General features: G+C 41.4%; 3 protein-coding genes across 6 annotated transcripts in view; 1 reads left to right on the forward strand and 2 right to left on the reverse strand.

Annotated features, from left to right (window-relative positions):
* On the forward strand, window positions 1–5,641 carry LOC147583790 (uncharacterized). The gene is made up of 4 exons (XM_086681334.1): window positions 1–119; window positions 932–1,012; window positions 1,692–1,774; window positions 2,222–5,641. Exons 1-4 carry the CDS (start codon window positions 86–88, stop codon window positions 3,404–3,406), a joined length of 1,383 nt encoding a protein of 460 aa, XP_086537460.1. The 5' UTR covers window positions 1–85; the 3' UTR covers window positions 3,407–5,641.
* Window positions 5,642–11,560: 5,919 nt separating this feature from the next.
* Window positions 11,561–21,525, reverse strand: part of ZNF177 (zinc finger protein 177) — a 45,897-nt gene continuing 35,932 nt past the window's right edge. Inside the window, exons 2-6 of one of the 4 annotated variants that reach the window (XM_025916196.2) lie at window positions 20,265–20,350; window positions 19,507–19,633; window positions 18,966–19,058; window positions 18,183–18,265; window positions 11,561–17,657 (exon numbers count right to left, since the gene is read on the reverse strand). In XM_025916196.2, the coding sequence (XP_025771981.2) occupies window positions 16,548–17,657; window positions 18,183–18,265; window positions 18,966–19,058; window positions 19,507–19,633; window positions 20,265–20,297 (1,446 nt within the window). In that variant the 5' untranslated portion in view covers window positions 20,298–20,350 and the 3' untranslated portion in view covers window positions 11,561–16,547. Of the gene's footprint in view, window positions 17,661–18,182; window positions 18,266–18,965; window positions 19,059–19,506; window positions 19,634–20,264; window positions 20,351–21,525 lie in introns of all 4 variants that reach the window. The other 3 variants (XM_086681331.1, XM_086681333.1, XM_086681332.1) reach the window with 3 other exon arrangements.
* LOC112852544 (zinc finger protein 426-like) overlaps window positions 19,583–21,525 on the reverse strand; it is a 39,442-nt gene continuing 37,499 nt past the window's right edge. Inside the window, exons 4-5 of the mRNA XM_086681684.1 lie at window positions 20,265–20,350; window positions 19,583–19,633 (exon numbers count right to left, since the gene is read on the reverse strand). Coding sequence (XP_086537810.1) covers window positions 20,322–20,350 — 29 coding nt within the window. The 3' untranslated portion in view covers window positions 19,583–19,633; window positions 20,265–20,321. The remainder of the gene's footprint in view (window positions 19,634–20,264; window positions 20,351–21,525) is intronic.

A 21,525-nucleotide genomic window follows, 5' to 3' on the forward strand; every position in this document is an offset into this window, starting at 1 on the left:
GACCTTTGACGACGTGGCATTGGACTTCACCCAGGAGGAGTGGATATTACTGGACCTTGCTCAGAGAAACCTATACAGAAACGTGATGCTGGAGAACTACCAGAACCTGGTCACAGTAGGTAAGGCTGCCAACATTCCTTGTAACATCTTTAGGAACAAATTTGTACTATGTATTTTTGGTGTTCCAGCCTTGGTGATGCCTAATCTGAAACATAATTGGAAATGAGAGCTGCATAGTCCCTGCACTAATGGGTTGTAATCTTTAATGGGTTTTCCATAAATGTGGCATTAGGGCCAACAGTAACTAACACTATCATTGTTAGGAATTTACGTTGTCAGACCCCGGGTTTTGTTTTTAACATATATTTTTTTAATGTTTATTTATTTTTGAGAGAGAGACACACAGCACAAGCTGGGGAGGGGCAGAGAGAGGGACACACAGAATCGGAAGCAGGCTCCAGACTCTGAGCTGTTAGCACAGAACCTGACGTGGGGCTCGAACTCATAGACCACAAGATCATGACCTGAGCTGAAGTTGGATGCTTAACTGACTGAGCCACCCAGATGCCCCAAATCAGACCCTATTTTTGACATTCTGAATTATAAAGCTGGTGCTGTTGCCCTGTCTTCTATGTTCAATAAGCCATCCTGATGATTGCGACACACTCCAGCATTTGAGTACTATAGCTTTAGTGCTTTCCCCATCAAAAGGAAGGTCTCCTTTCCTCACCTCCTTTATTTGCTGTTTGGATGAATGTCTATGTGCTCTGTAAATGTGTACATACCTTTGGGTTAGGCTTTCAGAGTCAGAGATAAGTAATCTTTTGATTTGCTTTTCTAGTCCTTTTGAAATGATTTTACTGTTTTCATCAGAAGCTTTGTCATTTCTTACACAGTCCTCTTCTATTAATGTACCTTTCCCCCTGGACAGGATATCAACAGTCAAAACCCAGCCTAGTAGCTAGGTTGGAACAAGAAGAGTTGAGGACAGTGGAGAAAGAAGTTTTCCCAGGTGAGTGTTGTGACAGATATCGCTGGTGAATAAGAAGAATGTCACTAGTCAGTCTGAAATATGGCATACTCGCAATGTGTAAAATTTAAGATTCATTTTGTCTCATAGTGCTGAAACCATTTGTCTCTGATGTTTTTGCGTATCTTTAACTTCCTTCCCTCTTTTACTTAAGATTTCTATGATGTCACAAAGTGACCTGTTTCTTCTTTAAGATATCATTTTGGTAAACTTAGTTGTCCAGAGGTTTCCTACTTTTCTACCTTGATAATAGTCTGTTTTTGCTCACTATATTTAATTTTCCAAAAATTATTTTTTAGCAGACCACCAAAGTTTGACCATCTGCACTTAGTGCCAAATTTTCCCATAGACAAACTGCTGAAATCTTTTTTCTTTATTGTTTTATCAACACTTTTTTTAAATGTTTATTTATTTTGAGAGAGAGAGAATCCCAAGCAGGCTCCACCTGTTGGCATGGAGCCTGACATGGGGCTCAATCTCAAAACCGTGAGATCATGACCTGAGCCAAAATCAAGAATCAGATACTAAACTGACTGATCTACCCATGTGCCCCCTTTTTCACAGTTTTTAATATGAAAGTAAAGAAAGCTGAGTCTTATCTTTTTTTAATTGTTTAACCTATCATTTGTTCCTGCAAATGCTTACATTTGTTTTACTTTAGAATGGCAAACTCAACATCAAAGCAAAGAGTCACCATCTCTCCAGGATTTGGGGGAAGGAAAAACAGCCAGAGAAATTCAAAAAGTAAGGTTGAGTTGTGATATCTCCTATTTTTCCACATTAAAAAAAAGATTGGTAGTTTTAAAATCAGTGCAAGTAGGAGGTATTTGAGACAAGTGGCATTCATCCAAGAGAAAACAATTCAGAGATACTCGATTATGGTTTGGGAGGATAATCCAAACCTGTCTTGGAAGTTGTTGCTTCCTAGATACCACAAGTACAAGTTTCCGCATATATAAGAGGGATTGAGTCTAAACATTTTCCTGCAATTTTAATGGAATGTTTCTAAGAGCAGAGTAGATGGCATCGGGTTTTGTCAGAGGAGTTCCCTCATTTAACTTGAAGGCAGTCAGCAGGAGCTGTGTTTATCTAATGAAAATGGGAAGAATCATCATGTTTTTAGCTTTATAAGTGTGAAATCTGTAATGAATCTGAAAATCCGATCATCAACTTTCATCTGTTTATCAACAGGAAAGGACCCACCAGGGAGCAGAGCTCTCTGAGTATAAGCAAAGTGGGAAAATCTTAAGCCAACACTTACTCCTTAAGACACACATGAGAACGGAAAATAGAGAGAACACTTTTGAGCATACTCAGTATGCCAACAGCTTCCGTCCTCTGCAAAAGGAAAGAGCTACGAGAGAGAAGCTTTCTGAATTGAGTCAGGGTGGTAAAGTCTTCCACCTGACTCCACACAGCTTGTATGAGAGAACCAGTCTGGCAGAGAAGCCTTCTGAAAATAGTGGCTGTGGGATGACGTTCATTAGTCATTCCCACTTTCAGACACAGGGGAGAAGTCACGGTGGAGGAGACCTCGATGAATGGATGCTTCCATTTCCAGGGATCTCAGTTCCCTCAGCAGGTCACCCTGTGTATATGCAAATGCACACAGTTAGAGACCCCTATGAATGTAGGGAGTGTGGGAAGTGTTACGCAAATGTGAAACGTCTCAATAAACACATCAGTCGATTTCACGCTGGAATAAAACCATTTGTATGTAGCGAATGTGGAAAATCTTTCTACACTTCCTCACACCTTTATATACATTTTATGATTCACACTGGAGAGAAGCCCTATGAATGTAAAGAATGCGGGAAACACTTCCAGTGGCCCTCAATGCTTCGTAATCATGTTCAAACTCACACTGGTGAGAAGCCTTATAAATGTATGATATGTGGGAAAGCCCTCAGTAGTTCCTCATATCTTAATCATCATTTGAGAATTCATACTGGAGAGAAGCCCTTTGAATGTCAGGAATGTGGGAAATGCTTTGCTTGGATTTCAGGCTTTCGTAGACATGTTCAAACTCACAGTGGTGAGAAGCCCTATAAATGTAAGGAATGCGGGAAAGCCCTCAGTAGTTCCTCAATTCTTAAAGCACATTTGAGAATTCACACTGGAGAGAGGCCATATAAATGCAAGGAATGTGGGAAAGCCTTCATTAACTCCTCACGACTTAATGAACATTTGAGAATCCACACTGGAGAGAAACCCTATGAATGCAAGGAATGTGGGAAATCCTTCCACCTTTCTTCAAGCTTAGTTGGACATTTAACAGTTCACACTGGAGCGAAACCCTATCAATGTAAGGAATGTGGAAAAGCTTTTGCTTGGCCCTCATTCCTTAAAAAACATTTACGAACTCACAATGGATAGAAGACCTAGGAAGTGGTGAACGTGGGAAATTCCATTTGAGAACTCACAATAGAGCGAAGCCCTGTGAGTGTATGGAATGTGGGAAAGCCTACACCACTTCCGCATCTGTAAATACACATTTGAAGTCCCACTGGAGACAAGTCCTTTGAATGTACACACTGACTGAAGGCCTTCACTGTTTCCTCAAGCCTAACTCAACATGTAAAAATTGACCCCAGAGAGAAACTGTGAATGTAAAGAATGTGATAAAGCCTTCACATTGTCGTCATGACTTACTAAAACGCCTAAAAATGCACAATAGATAGAAGACTTACATACATGATAAACGTGGGAAAGCCTCAGTTTTTCCAGTTCATTTCAAAAACACGAAAGAAGCCACATTGGAGGAATACCGACTGAATATGAGAAATGTGGGAAAGTCTACAGGTGTCCCATTGAATACATGGAAGAACTCCCTAACTAGATCTTGTATGAAGTTAGCAATGTTGGAAAGCAATCAGGACACCCTACAACCCACGCTGGAACAACAGTGAAGTTGTTCAATGTGTAAGAGACGTGTGGAACTCCGCTAATAGGGTGGTTTTGTAGACCTGTGAACATGTGCCGCTCTACCCCCACTATTTTTGGGAATATTCAATAAAATATTCTTTATTCAGCTGTCTGTGCTATGCTAGTCGAGTTTCTACACCAGGTTGCAGTCTAGACCCATGTGAGACTAGCAGTTTTAGACTTAATGCTATTCAAACCACCTGGGTTCTCTAGTTGTATGGACCTTGTCTAATACTGTGAAGATGGTGACCACTTGAATTAGTTCACTGCTCATGGAATCCATCTGTATTCCCTCCTGCTGGCCAAGGTGGGTGACATATGTCTCTAAATTTTCTGGAAATGCTCTTGTCCCTCTCACACTTGATCCCTTTGGGTCAGGAAAGACTTTAGGAATGGTGTGGGTATACATCCTAATTTCATGGTCCTAGAAGGAGAGCAAGACTCCCAGTAGTAGGGAAGGAAATATTGTGTTAATTTTTGGTAGCTTCCCAGTGAGAGGCTGGGAATGGAGAATGTTCTCTTTGTTCTTACATCACCACATCCTGGAAGAACAATTATGTCATTTGTGTGTGTGTTCAGGAACAACTGCATCTGGCATGTGACTTGGTTAGTTTCTCATCCTTTTGTATGCTATAAAACACAAAACCATGTGATTATGGCAGGTCCTGGTATCCTGATGTACTTGATGCATCACTGGCAGTTCTTGAAAGTGGTCTTTGGATAGAGACACAGACCATCACAACCTAGTTTCAATTTTGTGTGAACACATTCATTATACCTGTGACACTTGAGTAGCCTTTGGTTATGTTGTGGGTGGCTGTGGAGGCTGCAGCTGCTTAATGTCACTTCCTATGGGGCTTAATGAAACCAGTGTAGAACATTCCGGATCAAGCTTAATGATAAATCCTGATCAGAAGTGACCTGGGCACATTTGTGGTATGTTTGTGTTTGGATGAGATTGGGTTACAGTGTGATTCTCTTGGGTATGGGTGTGGTCTTCACTGCTTTGAGTGGGTTGTAGCATATAATACATTGGCCTTCCTTAGGTGACATCATTAGTCATCTCAAAGCCTACATGTCTTACCTAACGGAACTTGTTCACAGTCAAATGAGACTAAGTCCTTGACTTCACGGTTGAGGTCAGTACTGCAGGTTGGCCTTATCTAACTACTTGGACTAGTAGTAACAGCGTTATTAAGTGCTGCATGAGATAAGTCAAACAAGTGAGCTCCGAATCTCTGGTATTAGTGGATAACAAAGTTGTATATGAAGTGGAAAAAGTGCCAGAAGTCTGTTTATTTTTCATGTTTTCTTAATGAAAAGTTCTTAGTTTTGTGAGTCAGATTTATAATTTTCTCATGTATCCAGATATTTTGTTGTACCTTGTTTATATATATTCTGCGATCTCATATTTTTGTATTTATGTAACCCATCTGAAGTACTTTAGTGTATGGTATGACTCTATGTCTGATTGTCTCTCTTGCTTAGATATCAAAATTACCTGGACCATTTACTGAAAAGATAATCTTTCTTTTTGTCTCTATAGTGCCACTTCTGTCATTGCTTAGATTTCCATATATTTGTGTGTTTCTAAGTATGATTAATTGATTTTCCAATGTTGAACCAATCTTGTAATTATAGAAAAAAACTCAATTTGGATATAATGAATTCTGTGTTTAGCCTGAATTATTTTATTTACTGGCAATTTGAGACGTCTTTTGGTATTTATTTTTGGGTAATAATGGGGTGTAGTAGTCTTTGTCTGTCATTGCTCGAAACTTTTTTTTTTTTCCTTAAGTAATCTCTGTGCCAAACTAGGGCTCAAACTCAAGACCCTGAGAGTGAGTTGAATGCTCTACCCACTGAGCAAGCCAATCAACCCTGAAATTTTTAATGAAAATTGGCCTATTCTTTAGTCAGTGCATATACTTACTTCATGAATCTCTAAATCATTTTTGCAGATTAGAATTAGAATATTTTGTGCACTGGACTTTCAACCCATAAGCAATGTCTCCCCCTATATTTGCATACAAAGACATTTAGTGTATTCTAATCTTCAAAAAAAAATTTTTGTATTTTTTTGGTCTACATTTCTCTGAAAATCAGTGGTGTTGATCATCTTTTCCTGTGTTGGCCATCTGCCTTTTTTGGAAAAATGTACAGTTGGGGTCCTCTGCTTATTCTTTTTTTTTTTTTAATTTTTTTTTTCCAACTTTTTTTTTTTTTTTTTGGGACAGAGAGAGACAGAGCATGAACGGGGGAGGGGCAGAGAGAGAGGGAGGCACAGAATTGGAAACAGGCTCCAGGCTCCGAGCCATCAGCCCAGAGCCTGACGCGGGGCTCGAACCCATGGACCGCAAGATTGTGACCTGGCTGAAGTCGGACGCTTAACCGACTGCGCCACCCAGGCGCCCCCTCTGCTTATTCTTTAATTGGATTTTCTTGATGTTTAATTGTGATTTCTTTTTTTTTTTTCTTTTGTTTAAGGATTTTATTTTTAAGTAATCTCTACACCCTACATCGGACTTGAACTCACGACCCTGAGATCAAGAGTTGTAATTTCCACTGAGTGAGTCAGCCAAGGGCCCCTAATTGTGTATTTTCTTTGTGTATTTGGGTATTAGTCTATTAACAGATATGTCCTTTGCAATTGTCTTCTCCCATTCACTATGTTGTGTTTTTTTGTTTGTTTCCTTTGCTGATCAATAGCTTTCATTTGGGTGTAGTCATCTAGGGATTTTCTTTGTTGTGAGATTCTTTATTACAGGTTCAATCTCCTTGCTCATTATAGGTTTGTAACAGAATTCTTTTTTCCCTTTATTCTTTTTCTATTTTGTCATTTAGTATTGGTAGGTTTTGTGATTTTAGGAATTTTTCCATTTCATCTAGATTATCAAATTTATTGGCATACAGTCTCTCCCAATCCCTTTTCCCCGCTGTAGAATCACAGTAATGCCCCCACTTTCATTTCTGGTTTTAGTAATTTCAGTCTTTTTTTTCTTTTTCTATTACTATGTAAATGTTTACATTGATCCTTTCAAAAGATTTTTTGTTCCATTGATAGTTTGTATTTTTTCCTCCCGTCTATTCTTCTCTAGTTTTTATTGATTTCCTAATGCTACCTATGTTTTCTCCTTTTCCTGTGGGAGAAGGCTTGTGTTCGACCTCAGTTCTGGTCGATCCATTCTTCCTATAGAAGCTGAATTGCCTCAGTAATGTAGTGTGTTCACCTCCATGCTGAACCCTCTTCATGTACAGCCTGAGGAAGAGTGATGTGATTGGGGTGCTTGGTAGGTTTCTCAGCCAAGGAGCCCCTCTCTGTGATGGGCCACTGGCCTTTGAACCAAGAGGACACCAAGGGACACAAATGCAATTGTTAAGAATTTAAATCTTCTGGTTATTTTTTCCTCTGAAAAGATACATTTCCTCTGTTCCCAAAGCAGCTATGATTTGCTTATAGTTGTCACTGCATTTGTTTTTCCTCAATAACCTTTTCAGTAATTCCTTTGTTCCTTTTCGTTCCTATTTGTAGCACTAAAATTCTGTGCTTGGTCCAATTTTGTATAGCCATTCCTTAGATCTCTAACATTAGATGTGAAGCACATACATCAAGCACTAGCATGGTTTCCTCAAAAATCATCCTCTCTTGGGGCACCTGACTGGTTCAGTCAGTGGTGCATGCGACTCTTGATCTGAGGGTTTTAAGTTCAAGCCCCAGTTGGGTGTGGAGATCACATAAAAAATAAATCTTAAAAAAATTCTGTCAGCTGTTGATCCTTCCTTCACCTTTTCCCCTTAAAATAATGCAAGGGAAAGTTTACTACAAATAACATGCTTTTCATATCAAGACTGTTGTTTTACACGTATAATTTTATGTAATCCTGACATTTCTTAGAGGTATTTTCTGATTTACCCCATTTTTTAAAGATCCTAATTGGAATGGCCTTTATCCTGGAAATGTGACATTCTCCTAATTGATTATCATACTTTTCCTGGAAACAGTGACACATGATTTGAAACTTTCAGTGTAGGAATCTAGATTTAAATGGTAGTTTGCTGAGGTGTTTCTATGTAGTATATGTTGCATAGGGTAAGTCTGAGATATTGCCTCACTCTTTCCCTTCTAGCCTCCTTTTTTCATTCCCTTTTATTGTCCTTGTTTTATCACACCTACACTTTTTTTTTTTTTAAGTTTATCTTTGAGAGCGAGAGCTTGTGCATGTGTGAGGGGGGAGGGGCAGAAAGAGAGAGAGAGGGAGAGATTGAGAATTCCAAGCAGGATCTTCACTGTTAGTGCAGAGCTCAATGTGGTGTGCTCAAACTCATGAGTTGTGAGATCATGACCTGAGTCGAAATGAAGAGTTGGATGCTTAACAACCGAACCACCCCAGCGCCCCACACCTTCATTTTCCATCACTGTGGTCTTAAGATACACCTGAAGACCTCAGATACAAACTACTTTTATCAGTGTATGACTGGCAATGGGTGGAGGGAGAGAGGAATGAAAAATGAGCATTTAGTGGGTAGAGTTTCAATTTGGGAATATGAAAATGTTTGGGAATGGAGAGTGATAATGGTTGCACAAAATCAATATGCTTCATGCCAAATCAATAGAACTGTACCCCAGAAAGTATTTAAATGTTAAATTTTATGTTATGCCTATTTAACCACAATAACAAAGAAAGTGAAATGGCACAAAGTAATGGAGAAAGACCATGAGACTCCTTTCAGATAATATCTTTAATTCCCTTGTAAGAGAATACTGAATTGTTGAGTGTTTTAGTCAGCAGTTTGTATTGGGATACTGAAATCACAATATTGTGGTCTGTTTAATAATTTGTTGTTAAGGGGTTTTCCTGTGTGTTGTAGTTTTTTAAGTGCTCCCTCTCATCCACCCACTAGGTGCCAGCACGGAGTTGTAACTAGAAATGTCTCAAGGAATTGCCAGTTGTCACGTAGGGGGCAAAATCAGCCTGAGAACCACTGGAGGAAATCAATTCCATGGTGTTAGCTTTCAGAGTGATGAGAATAACAGGAAGAACGACATGTTGTTGGAAGATAAAACATGAGTAATTTTGGAAATGGTGAGTTGAGGTGCCTATGGAACACCTCACTGGTGACAGTACCTCAAGAGTTCAGTTGTATTGGTCTGGTGTTCGTCAGTCTACACTGGTGGCAATATAATCAAGTACATACTTCTGTAGGTTAAGAGCCTACTTCCCTCCCACCCCCTAAAACACAGACATACATACAACACTATATTCAGCAAGGGCTATGAAACTTCAGTAATCACATTTTGAATACTACTGGACTTGCCAGCTTTTGCTTTGATATATTTACGTGCTAAATTAATGTAAGTAGATTTCCTTAAGTTGAGTACGTTGTAATTACAGTGACATCAGCCAGACAGCAGAATATGAGGTAGTTCTCCACTTGTATTCTCTGATAGGAACAATAATTCGGCAGGCTTCCATGAACAAAAGTGCCTTTGTTGGATTTTTGGGATCCATGTAAGAGACTGTAAAACCTCAGTAGAGCCCAAGAACAAGGAGGGCCATTTTGAGAAGGCAACCTATGCCTTGGTGGCAGGATTGTTGACTGTGGTCCCAATTAGACCCAGAAAAAGCCACGTTCCTATGTGGATTTAGCTACCGCCCCATATGGCCTTGACAGCAGCATTATCCCTCAGGCTCCAGTAAGAGTCACGTCCACCCATGCCTCCAGTAACAGGCCTGCTGACTTCACTCTGAGATGCAGCCCTTGAACAGCCAGCCTGTGACTCAGCTGTTGTCTTTCCCATGTAGTAATCAAGAAAGACTTGTGTCCATCTGTGTTCCTAGAGGCAGGCCTACTAACCTTGGTCTGACTGCAGATATTGAAGCAGCCCATAACCCAGCTCCAGACACTCTGGCCGTGATCTAGAAGGAATCATCCTCACCTAGGGACCTGGGTGGAGACTTCATCCATCAGTGTCCACTGAGGGAGGCCTGCAGAACTTGGTCATGGATATGGACCCTAAGGCAGCTCTGTGACATGGCTATAGCCTCTCTCAGCTGCGTTGTGGGGCCATTAATGCATGTTTAGCGAGAGAGCCATACATTTCCACCTGGAAAAATAGCCCTGCCATATGTGAACCCTGAAGAGATCCCTTGTTTTAGTGTCAGCCATACTGGCCAAGGTCTTGAAGTGATGTCCTTTCCTGGCCAGGGACCAGACAGGGTCGATTCACCTGGTAACAGGATTGTGTACCACAGACTCCAGTACAGACCCAACAGCAGCCATGTGACCTGGTCTCAAACCCACTTGACTATGATTCTACAGGCAAAACCATCCGTCCGGGGACCTATCACAAGACAGTTTTATCTATGAAAGCAGTCTATATGCTCTGAACTATACAGTTGCCTGCAGGCAAGACCAGCAGACCATTAAATAGCCTAAGCTGAGCTGACAGGTGAAGGACTATCTGTCCTGATGTGACCCTGTCACAAAGACCGGAAGAGTGATTACTCAAATGTGCAGATAAAATGCAAAAAGGCAATGATGACCGGAATTAGGTAATACCACCACAGGAAGTACCCCAAGCTGAGCATCATAACAGTAAATGCAGCAAATTTTACCAACCTTTATATATTTGCCACTAAATATTAACACATTTATAATAGAACTGCATCAAAACACATACATACTGTCAAAACTATATTGTATATGCCAGTCAAAACAGTATATTAGCATAAGCAAATATATTATTAGCACAGAAGTATCTAGAGCCTAAAATAGGAATTTCTTGTTTAATAAAGTTGGTATTTCAAATTCAAAAAATTTGAATTTGAAGCAGGTCAAGAACAGTTTATAAGTGGTACTGTATCATTTGTCCATTGTTTCTGGGGGAGAAGTGACTGGATCCAGTCCCACACCCCACATGTTAAACTATATTCCTAAAGAGTTAGGATTAAAAAGTTCAATGTTTTTCGGGCACCTGGGTGACTTAGTTAAGCATCTCTTGATTTCATCTCAGATCATGATCTCACAGTTCATGAAACTGAGACCCCCACCCAGGGCTCAGCACCGACAACACAGAGCCTGCTTGATTCTCTCCCCCTCTTTCTGCCGCTGCCCCACTTGCACTCTCTCAAATAAATTTTTTAAAAATAGAGTTCAATGGTTTTAAACAATACATTTAAGATGAAAATCATAAAATCTGTATATAACCAAGTTTGAATAGACTTTTAAAGGCAAGATAGTAAAGCCAGATATTCTCAAAAACGCTCTTTGCCCACATAAAAATTCAATGTTTTGTGCCGTTAAATGTGAATCTTTAACATAACAAAATAGATAATTCAGTTGATGCAGTTATGTTTAAAAATGGACATGTATGGGGCACCTGGGTGGCGCAGTCGGTTAAGTGTCCGACTTCAGCCAGGTCACGATCTCGCGGTCCGGGAGTTCGAGCCCCACATCAGGCTCTGGGCTGATGGCTCAGAGCCTGGAGCCTGTTTCCGATTCTGTGTCTCCCTCTCTCTCTGCCCCTCCCCCGTTCATGCTCTGTCTCTCTCTGTCCCAAAAATAAATAAACGTTGAAAAAAAAAATGGACATGTGTAACTAAATCAGTGTTTTAGAAGATTTTTATTAACTCTACAAAGACAATCTACTCAAAATCAATGCAAACATGATTAATGGAGTAACTTTAGAACCATTCCTGAATAAGGGAAGAATGCCCAGTGTCAGTACTTTTTCACAAAACAAGTACAAAAATAGGTATGTAAACAAAAATATGAAAGATTTATAAAATGTCATTACATTGAAAGCACAAGGAATCCATGATTCGAGTTGACCATTGTGTCCAATGTTAAATAAAACGAAAGAAGGGGAAATAAAGGCCTAAATACAAGGTTGATGGAATAGGGGCAATACACTGGTTTTATTTTTATTTTTTTTTTTTACGTTTATTTTTGAGACAGAGACAGAGCATGAACGGGGGAGGGTCAGAGAGAGGGAGGCACAGAATCTCAAACAGGCTCCAGGCTCCGAGCTGTCAGCACAGAGACACGGGGCTCGAACTCACAGACCGCGAGATCATGACCTGAGCCGAAGTTGGACGCCTAACCGACCGAGCCACCCAGGCGCCCCATCTGGTTTTAAAATTAGGGGGAGATAAATGCTGAAAAAAATGAGATGCTAGACCTAAGTCCTTTATTTACTAGTAACTACATGATATTATGGACTAATGTTCCAAATGAAAGAAGGATTTAAAGTGTGATTTAAAACAGAACTCTACATATAGTATGCATAAAAGGAGACTAATACAAGGCTAGAGGAAGATTAACAAGTTGAGGAGAAGCAAGCTGATGTAAATGCACTATAGCACTTAAGTAACTTCCGTGAATAGGTAGGAGCGAATGGCTCCAAGTCCCTCTTCTCACCCATATCATGAGGAAACCTCTCGAGGCAGAAATTTCATGACTGCATTGCAGACACTCATGTCTTCACGCACAGCCTGGCCACCATTGTTCTCCCTCCCTGAAAAGCCATGACTATATTAACATGTCATTCCCATTGCCAAAATTCTTGAATGTGTGATATGATTATTCCTTTCTTCCAAGGCCTTAAGTTAGCCTGTCACTATCTCATTGATGTTGGCAGAGAAGCTGAGACATTGACGTCAGAGACAAAGGCCGTAACTCAATCATGGTCTAGACAGCAGCACAAGCATCAGCATGTCTGAATTGGCTCCCTTTGTCCCCACGTCTGTCTAGGGTTACAGAGGGCCTACATGGATGTTTCCGTACACCCTGGTTGCTAAAGGAAAGGAATACTGAGCTTGTAGAATCTAGCTTATTTGAAGCAGTAAGCAAGCCTGCTCTTTGTCTCAATGGGAGAGATGATCTCATCGTTCAAGTTTCTTCACTGCAAAGGTACATTTAACAAATTGCCTAGGGAGAGTGTTGAGGGACTTGCCTTCTTCCCAGGTATAAAAGTGATGGAGGGCAAGAGAGAAAGGTACACAGGTAATTCCCATTCAGGATTGACTGAAGCTTGATTTGGATGATCATTACAATGGTCTGATTAAGCCTCAAGAAAAGTGTCACCAAGCAGCTGCAGCCCTGATGGCCACCCATGATGTAACCCAGTGTTGCTGGGGATCAGAGTTGTATGAATTTGTATCACTAAGGCTGAAACGAATTTGTGTCTGTCCCTTTCCACACCCAACGTTCACACTTAGGAACTGTCAGGGATGGCATCAAGCACAGGAGATTGTCAAGACCAGCTATATTCACACCATTTTTCTGTTTTCACAGCACACGGATAGAATGACAAGCACAGAGTCAGACCCCCGCTGCGACACCTGTTGCTTGAGCTACATAGATGATATGGTTGCTGTGCCAGACTGTGGTACTGGATAAAGGGGCGGAAGAGCACATTCATTATTCTCACCCTCCTGCTGCACAGCTTGAATAGAAGAGTGTATGGGCCTCCCCAGTTGGTAGGGCGGTGTTCCCAGGGCATGTGTTCATGGTGTCTCACATCACTAGGTGTAATCTCACCTTTTCGCCACTCGTCCTATGCTTCATCCTGAGATTTCATGGGATAGGATCAGGTGAGAGAGGGACACAAGGTCATCCAAAACTGACAGACACGGTTTACATCCCCTACCCTGGCCAGTGTGAACAGTATAGATGGACTCCATGAGCACTTTCAATGGTGATGTAGTCCCTGTGTTAGCAATGTCCGATCATGCCAGTCAAGTAAGAGCATTCAGGTGGTAGAAGACAAAGTGTGAATTGTGTAGGCCTGCTTTGGGGCAGGATGCAACCTGGAAGGCGCAGCAACTAGACTGGTCTAGCCATCAGGGCAAGGATACATCATGCCCGCCAAGAAAAGGTCAGGATACAATGATAAATTTTAAAACAGACCTATACAGCCACCCACAGGAGATCAAAGGTCTGGATCAGGCTGAGCCTGATGTGGCTTGAACCCACGTACCTTGAGACCATGACCTGAGCTGAAGTCGGTCATACTTAACCAAATGGGCCACCCAGGTGCCCATTACTGTTTTTAAATCCGTAAGCAGTTGAAGACTAACATTATGTTTGCTAGACCTGACAGTTATTTAGTACATAAGATTTAAAGTTGCCTTTCTTGGGAAGGGAGGGACTGCTCGTAGCCACATAAAACCCCTGCCTAGTTTTTTTTTTCCTTTTGGACTCTTTATTTTTCCCCATTTTTTTTTTATTTTTAATGTTTATTTATTTTTGAGAGACAGAGTGTGAGTGGGGGAGGGACACCCAGAATCTGAAGCAGGCTCCAGGCTCTGAGCTGTCAGCACAGAGCCTGATGTGGGACTTGAACTCGTGAACCGCAAGATCATGACCTGAGCTGAGTCGGCGCTTAACCGACTAAGCCACCCAGGTGCCCCTCCTTTTTTTTTTCTTTAGGTATTTACCTATAAACTCTCGATGGTCCTGAGTGGCCCTTTGCTATGAGCGGTGGTCTCCTTTTCTAGATGGTCCCTTTCAACCTCAGAGGGACTGGAGTCTATCTCCAAGACAGCAACACAGGGAATTTCCAATTTTATAACAGTTTGACTTTCAAGAAGATGCTCTTACATATTGATAGGCAGTGGCACTCAAGGGAGCCCACGCACACTGACCAGGAGATTTACAAACCGGTTTGAGTTGAGAAACCTCCCGAGGTTTCTTAGGAAACCTCATGGATAAAATCAGTAAGATCCCTCATAGTCCACCAGGTAGGCAGGGGAACACATCATGACAGAAGCGAAGCAAGAACAGAGACATATGTGAGGGCCACTGCTGTCTTTGGCAGAGAAGGCTGCTGAGGACCTCCTGATCTCTTTGTCCCCCACGGGGGATGCAGTGGATGAGGAGACTCCCCCACCCCCCACCTTGGGGTTGCAAGGAACACCACCACATAGTATGGAGGAGAGGTAAGTTGTTTCTGGTTGTCCTTACGAGTTGGTAGGGAGAAAATGTTACCGACTAGGTCTACAGTTTGCATTTATACCAGCGAATCATAACATTTATTATTAGGGAAGACAGATGGGCCCTATAGAAGAACAAAAGGGCAATTTACCAGAAATATAGGATGACAACATTTGTATGCATCTAGTTATAGTGCCTCAAAATAAAAGAGACAGAGTTAAAAAAAAAAAACAACCTTACTATCCACAGTGATAGTGACGCATTTTAACATACCTCTCTCAATAAAGGACAAAGGTTTGTAATGACACAAATTTTAAAAACACAGTAAGATTCATCCAACAGATGCACTGACAGTCAATTATACCAAATAATTACAGAAGAGGTGGTGTTTCCAACCACACTTAAAGGATTCATAAAACTTGACTACACATGAAATGTATTAGTTAGGGGCACCTGGGTGGCTCAGTTGGTTAAGTGTCTGACTTTGGCTCAGGTCATGATCTCGTAGTTCATGATCTCGTGGGTTCAAGCCCCACATTGGGCTCTGTGCTGACAGCTCATAGCCTGGAACCTGCTTCAGATGATGTGTCTCCCTCTCTCTCTCTCTTCCCCTCCCTGCTCGCACTCTGTCTCTGTCTCTCTCAAAATGAAATACACCTTAAGAAAAATTGAAATTTATTAGTTAACTGAAATCCGTTTTAACAGAATCTTCCCTCCAGAGTGGTTTAAACCAGTTAGGAATTTATTCTTTCTTGTGTTACAGGAAGTCCAGAAATAGGCAATCCAGGGTTAGTACAGACAAATAATACTGTATATATCCCTGACATATTATCAGTAGCCTCTGACTGTCATCCTCTTGGTCTATCTTCTAGGAAAGAAGAAGAGATAGAATAGAGGGCAAATGGTAGAGAGAAAATTCCAGATGAGACATTCCCATTTCCATGAGCTATTCTAGAACCCACAAGCAGTGACCTCTATTTCTCACAGGCCAGAACTATGGGCTTATGGGCAAAGTGGCAAAGAAGTTGGGAGATGAGTCCTTAAAAAACTGTCCACACTGCCAACTTGAATACAATTATATAGTTTGTTACTTTAGGAAAAGAAGAGTGGGATAGATCTGGGGATAGCAACTCATTGTATCTGACACATTAGCCCACACAGAAAGTCTCCAACAATTTTCTGTTTGAATCTATGTCATACAGAATCTGTATCATGAAGACCATGCATTTTGTGTATAATGCAATTAAGTTAGAAATCAAAAATAACATATGCATGGAGTCTTCACATTAAAAAATACATTTCTAAATAAACTATAGGTCCAAGACATCTTGATGAGGGCTGGAAAACATTTAGTAGTAAATTACGGTGAAAACATTATTTATCAACACTTCTGTGACGTAGATTAAGGGGACTATAGAGCACCCTATAACCTTTAATACTTAACAGTTAACATGGTGTTGCTCTTTCAGGATGAAACACTCGCTGATAAAGACAATCACAGACCCATAACATTTGTAAGATTGGTCCCAGGAAGTCAGGAATTGTGCCTGGAGGCTTTCTACATTGGTCACAACAAGGCTGCTCTCCAGTGTGACTTCTACAATGAGGAATGAAGCGTCAAGGATCAGTAAAGGCTTTCCTGTAGTTATTTCATTCATACTTTCGGCCCAGTGTGTATTCGCTTGTGCATTATAAGGTTAGTGCTGGTGCTGAATGCTTTTCCACACTGAGTACATTTATAGGGCTTCTCTCCTGTGTGAGTTCTCACATGCACCCTCAGGCAAGAGGAATTCCTAAAGGCCTTCCCACATTCTTTACACTCATAGGTTTTCTCTCCAGTGTGAGTTCTCTTGTGCACAATGAGGTAAGAGCCCGTGCTGAAGGATTTTCCACACTGACTACACTCGTAAGGTTTCTCTCCAGTGTGAGATCGTGTATGTTTCTTAAGGGATGACTGATCAATGAAGGCCTTCCCACAGTCACTGCATTCGTAGGGTTTCTCTCCGGTGTGGGTTCTCATGTGCTTCTGAAGGGATGAAGGAACAGTGAAAGCCTTGCCACATTCCTTACAGTCATAGGGTTTCTCTCCAGTGTGAGTCCTTCTGTGCACGTTAAGATGGGAGCTCTGGCTGAAGGACTTTCCGCAGTGATTACACTCATAAGGTTTCTCTCCAGTGTGAGATCTCACATGTTTTTTAAGGGAAGACTGAAAAATGAAGGCTTTCCCACAGTCATTGCATTCATAAGGCTTCTCTCCAGTGTGAGGTCTCACACATTTCTGAAGGGACAAGGGGCCAGCGAACACTTTCCCACGCTCATTACGTTCTGAGCTTTCCTCCACAGTACACAGTTTTTGGTGGGTGCTAAGCAAAGCTCTTTCTCTATAATTACTGCATTCACAGAGCTTCTCTCCAGTAGGTATCTGGTCATACACTGGAAAGGAAGAGTGTATGCTGAGAGACAAAAGACACTGGTTATTACACTCATGAGGTTTCTCTCCTGTGACAGTCCTTAAGTGTTTCCTAAGGGAGGACTCTTGAATGAAAGCTTTGCCACAATCCTTAAACTCAAAGGTCTTCTCTCCACTGTGAGTACTTACATGACTCCTAGGAACTGAGGGGTGGCCAAGGTCTTTCCCATTATCCTTATATTTGTGGCATTTCTCTCCCTTGCAATGTCTTGTACACATCAAGTGACAGTTCTTTCTGAAGAATTTTCCACAACGATCAAATTCCAAGGGCTTCTTGCTGGGTTGAGTTGGTACCTGCTGAACAAGGAGTAAGTAAGTAAAGATTTCCTCACTTTCTTTACATTCATGGGAATTCTCTTCCACGTGGATTTGGCCATACACAGGAAACACACGATTACAACTGACATTTTTACTATTTTTCAGTGCATGTATGTGAATTTTTTTTGCTCTATTCTTTCAAGTTGTATCAGCTCCAACCCAGGACTCCATCATCCCTAATAAAGGACATCCTAAATACGGAGTTTTGCCAATAATGAGTAAAGACTGAATTAATTATGTATTAAATACTTCACAATGGAATCATATTTAAATAAATGTTTACTTTTTGGCATTCTCTGTGAAACAGCAAATGTTGAGCCAAGTTTAGAGATTCCTCTAATTTTATGAGATTCAGGAATACTTTCCCAAGACAGCTTTATGGTGAGTGAATGCCACCTGCCTCACTGTCTCTCCTCATTTGGAAGCTAGTGCTTTAACTCCATGACATTCACAGACTTCTCCTCCTGTAAAAGACCAGGAATCATTCCTAGTGAATCTTACCGTCTTTATGTCATTGCAAGTTTTTTCTCTAGGAACATTCTGTACAGGAAATGCATCTTTTGATTTCAGCTGAATATCCAAGCCTGAAATTGAAAATTTGTATAACTATTGGGATAAAAAAATAGGGATAACAGAAGAAAGGACACAGGCACCCCATGGATGTGTTTTCAATAACACTAAATATAGAGAGGAAATGTGAAACAGAAGATGTAACCCATGACCAGAGAAATTATTCTAGGAACGTGGCTCTTTGAGAAGATGCCATTGATAGGAATGAGCAATGGAATGGGAAGTGTTTTACTTAGAAAGGATTCTGGAGGTTTGAGACAATAGGAGAGTGTATTATCTGGAAAGCAAAGTAGGGAGAATGGCACAAAAAGTATGCAAAGAAAAGTAAGATTCACAGAGGAATTAAAACAGTATTTTTCTCAGGGCGCCTGGGTGGCTTAGTTGGTTGACTGTCTGACTCTGGTACAGGTCATGATCTCACGGTTCATGAGTTTGAGCCCCGAAGCCCCGCTTTGGATCCTCTCTCTCCTTCTCTCTCTGGCCCTCCCCTGCTTATGCTCTCTCAAAAAGAAATATTAAAAAAAAGAAGAAAAAAAACCCAGTTTTTTTTCCTCTGAGACCACACGAAGATATGAATGAGGGGAGAGATGGTCAAGGAGGGAAAGTTCAAATAATGGCCTCAGTGTTGTCAACACAAATCGACATTCCTAAAAGGACCATCCCACATCAGCTATGGCTGCTCCACACAATGACTCCCTTCTGCCTGGGACTCACCTACACAGGCACCTTGGAGCATTCCTCTCTCCTCTGTGCTCAGTGCTTCCTGCCCCACCTCAGTGATCAGACTGTGCTTGCAGAGAGGGTACCCTGCTCGTAGAGAAAGACACGTGAGGTGGGAGGACTGTGAAGGAGACAAGAAGTCTGTCCACAAAAGTGGTTCCAATACTTTGATACTAAAGGATTCTGAAGCCAGGCAAGTACCACTTCAGGAGTGACAAAGGAATCAGATCCAAACTTTTCCACAAGGTCCCCCAAACAAACACCTACATAACGCCCTGTCCACATGGAACAGACCCTTGACACCCAAACCCAAGAACAAATACACACTGCAATTACCTAAATGTTGTAATAATACTGAAAATGAAATCAATGCATTTTTACTGGAAGCCACGAGATTCCCACAAGAGCAGGGGCCACTCATTTCGTGTTGACTGTGTATTGCCGTTCTTTTCACAAAACCCAGAACACGGTGTGTGATGAAGGACTACCTGCTGCATGGAGAAATGGAAAAATGAAGGAAGGAGGCCAGTCTCACCTACAGAGGCCAGGTTCCTGTAGTTCTCCAGCATCACGTCTCTGTATAGGATTTTCTGAGTAGGGTCCAGAAGTGCCCACTCCTCCTGGGAGAAATCCACCGCCACTTCCTCAAAGGTCACTGAATCCTGAAACATTGCACACATTCAGGCTCAGCCAAGGCCCATTTCTAACTATGTAGCAAAAGAATGGTGAGGGAGGCTGCCAGGACCGGGGAGGGAGACCAGCGCACTGCTTGCGAAGTGCAGTTGTGCTCTGAAGGCCTCCTGTTATCCACCCCAAGGCTCAGTTCTTGGAACTCTCCTCTTTTGCTCTCCTTGCCTGGACCACCTCATCCAGACTCAAGCTTTTAGCAGCTTTTCTAACACATAGTTGACGTGATATTTCCACCCAGTAGGTTGTGAGGACCCTTCCAGTCTTAGTCAAGATCCAGTACAGACTGACCATACTGCAGGACGAGAAAAATACTTGGAAAATGAATGAATGATTTTCCTAGTGAAAAATCTCTTTTCCTTCATAAGCACCCTGCAGAATATGGAACGAATACTCAACCTGGAGGAATATCTGGAAAAAAACAAAAAATTTACAAATGTTGTAGTAATAGAAGCCTTTCCAAAGGCATTCTTTCTCTCGTTCTGAGACGCCCAAAGAACTGGGAAAGCCTGAGGCCAGCCCGCTGGAAGCTGTGGGTTGTGGGCAAGACACGTATCCTTTGGAAACAGCATAAAATTCTTTGAAACAGAATAATTTCCTATATACCTGTGACCAGGTGGTCAGCAATCCTGCAGCCATTCTTCCTCTTGTGTGTCTCCCTCGTCACCAGACAGGGTTCTGAGCAAGCCGACCTAGAGAAGACAGAAGCCATGAAAGTCTAGGCTTGACAGATATTCAACGCTTACAACCTAGAAGCTTCCTCATACTAGCTTCAGAGGGACCACACACCCACACACACAGTACAGTTCACCTTAAGATTTTATCTCCCTATCCAAGAACAACTAGGAATTAGAAATCTAATATGTTCTTTTTCTTTTTAAACTTTTTTCTGGGCCAAACTCCTAAAAATGTCTAGGGCCAATAGGCATTGCAAGGAGCAATGAGCCCCCACTAGTTCCAGAATGCCTCTAAATGTCACTTGCCCATGAAAGAAACCAAGGCTCAGTTGAGAAATAGCTGAGTCAAGTGCAGAACGTGAAGTGTTCAAGGTGCGTCTAGAACATCTTTTTTAAGTTATTTTTTTAATGTTTATTTATTTATTTATTTGAGAGAGAGAGAGGGAGAGACAGAGTGTGAATGGGGAAGGGGCAGAGACAGAGAGAGAGAGAGACAAAGAATCTGAAGCAGGCTCCAGGCTCTGAGCTGTCAGCATGGAGCCTGATGCAGGGCTCGAACTCACAAACTGTGAGATCATGACCTGAGCTGAAGTCGGACGCTTAACCGACTGAGCCACCCAGGTGCCCCAAGTCTGGAACATCTTATAGCAGAAAGTAAGAATCCCAGCAAAGGCTAATGGAGTTGTGTCAAAAATACACAGGAGAAAACTTAAAGGAGCTCTCCTTGGCTTAAGATGGAATAATTTAGGGGCCCCCAGCTGGCTCAGTCAGAAGAGCGTGTGACTCTTGATCTCAGGGTTGTGAGTTTGAGCCCCATGCTGGGTGTACAGATTACTCAAAAAAATAAAATCTTAAAAAAGAAAAGAACAATTTAATAAATAATGACTGCAGTCAATTGAAATCATCAAATGTAAAACAAAATCATGAGTTCATAATGATATTTAAAAAAAACCCTTAATGGTCAGTATTGGAGAAGGCCAGGATATCAAGTCATAATTCTGAAAATTCATGAGAGGCAAGAATCAAGCATGTGTCTCTCTCTCCTTTATGAACAATAGTTTACGACTGCTAAGTTGTTGTGATGGGGAAGAGTTCTTCTTTATACAAGAATTGTACATGCTTTATAAGCTTTGTTTATTATAAAGAAAATGCTAGAGTCAGAAAGTCACCTTTTGCAACCAATAGTAAAT

Source organism: Puma concolor, chromosome A2 (assembly GCF_028749965.1).
Source record: "Puma concolor isolate L17-30 chromosome A2, mPumCon1.1.hap2, whole genome shotgun sequence".
NCBI classification, from domain to species: domain Eukaryota; kingdom Metazoa; phylum Chordata; class Mammalia; order Carnivora; family Felidae; genus Puma; species Puma concolor.

Bases quoted from the DNA above. Each gene is read 5' to 3' on its own strand.
- LOC147583790 (XM_086681334.1), top strand. From the start codon at position 86: ATGCTGGAGAACTACCAGAACCTGGTCACAGTAG. The intron at 120-931 runs GTAAGGCTGCCA...CCCCCTGGACAG, and splicing joins CCAGAACCTGGTCACAGTAG to GATATCAACAGTCAAAACCC. The intron at 1,013-1,691 runs GTGAGTGTTGTG...GTTTTACTTTAG, and splicing joins GGAGAAAGAAGTTTTCCCAG to AATGGCAAACTCAACATCAA.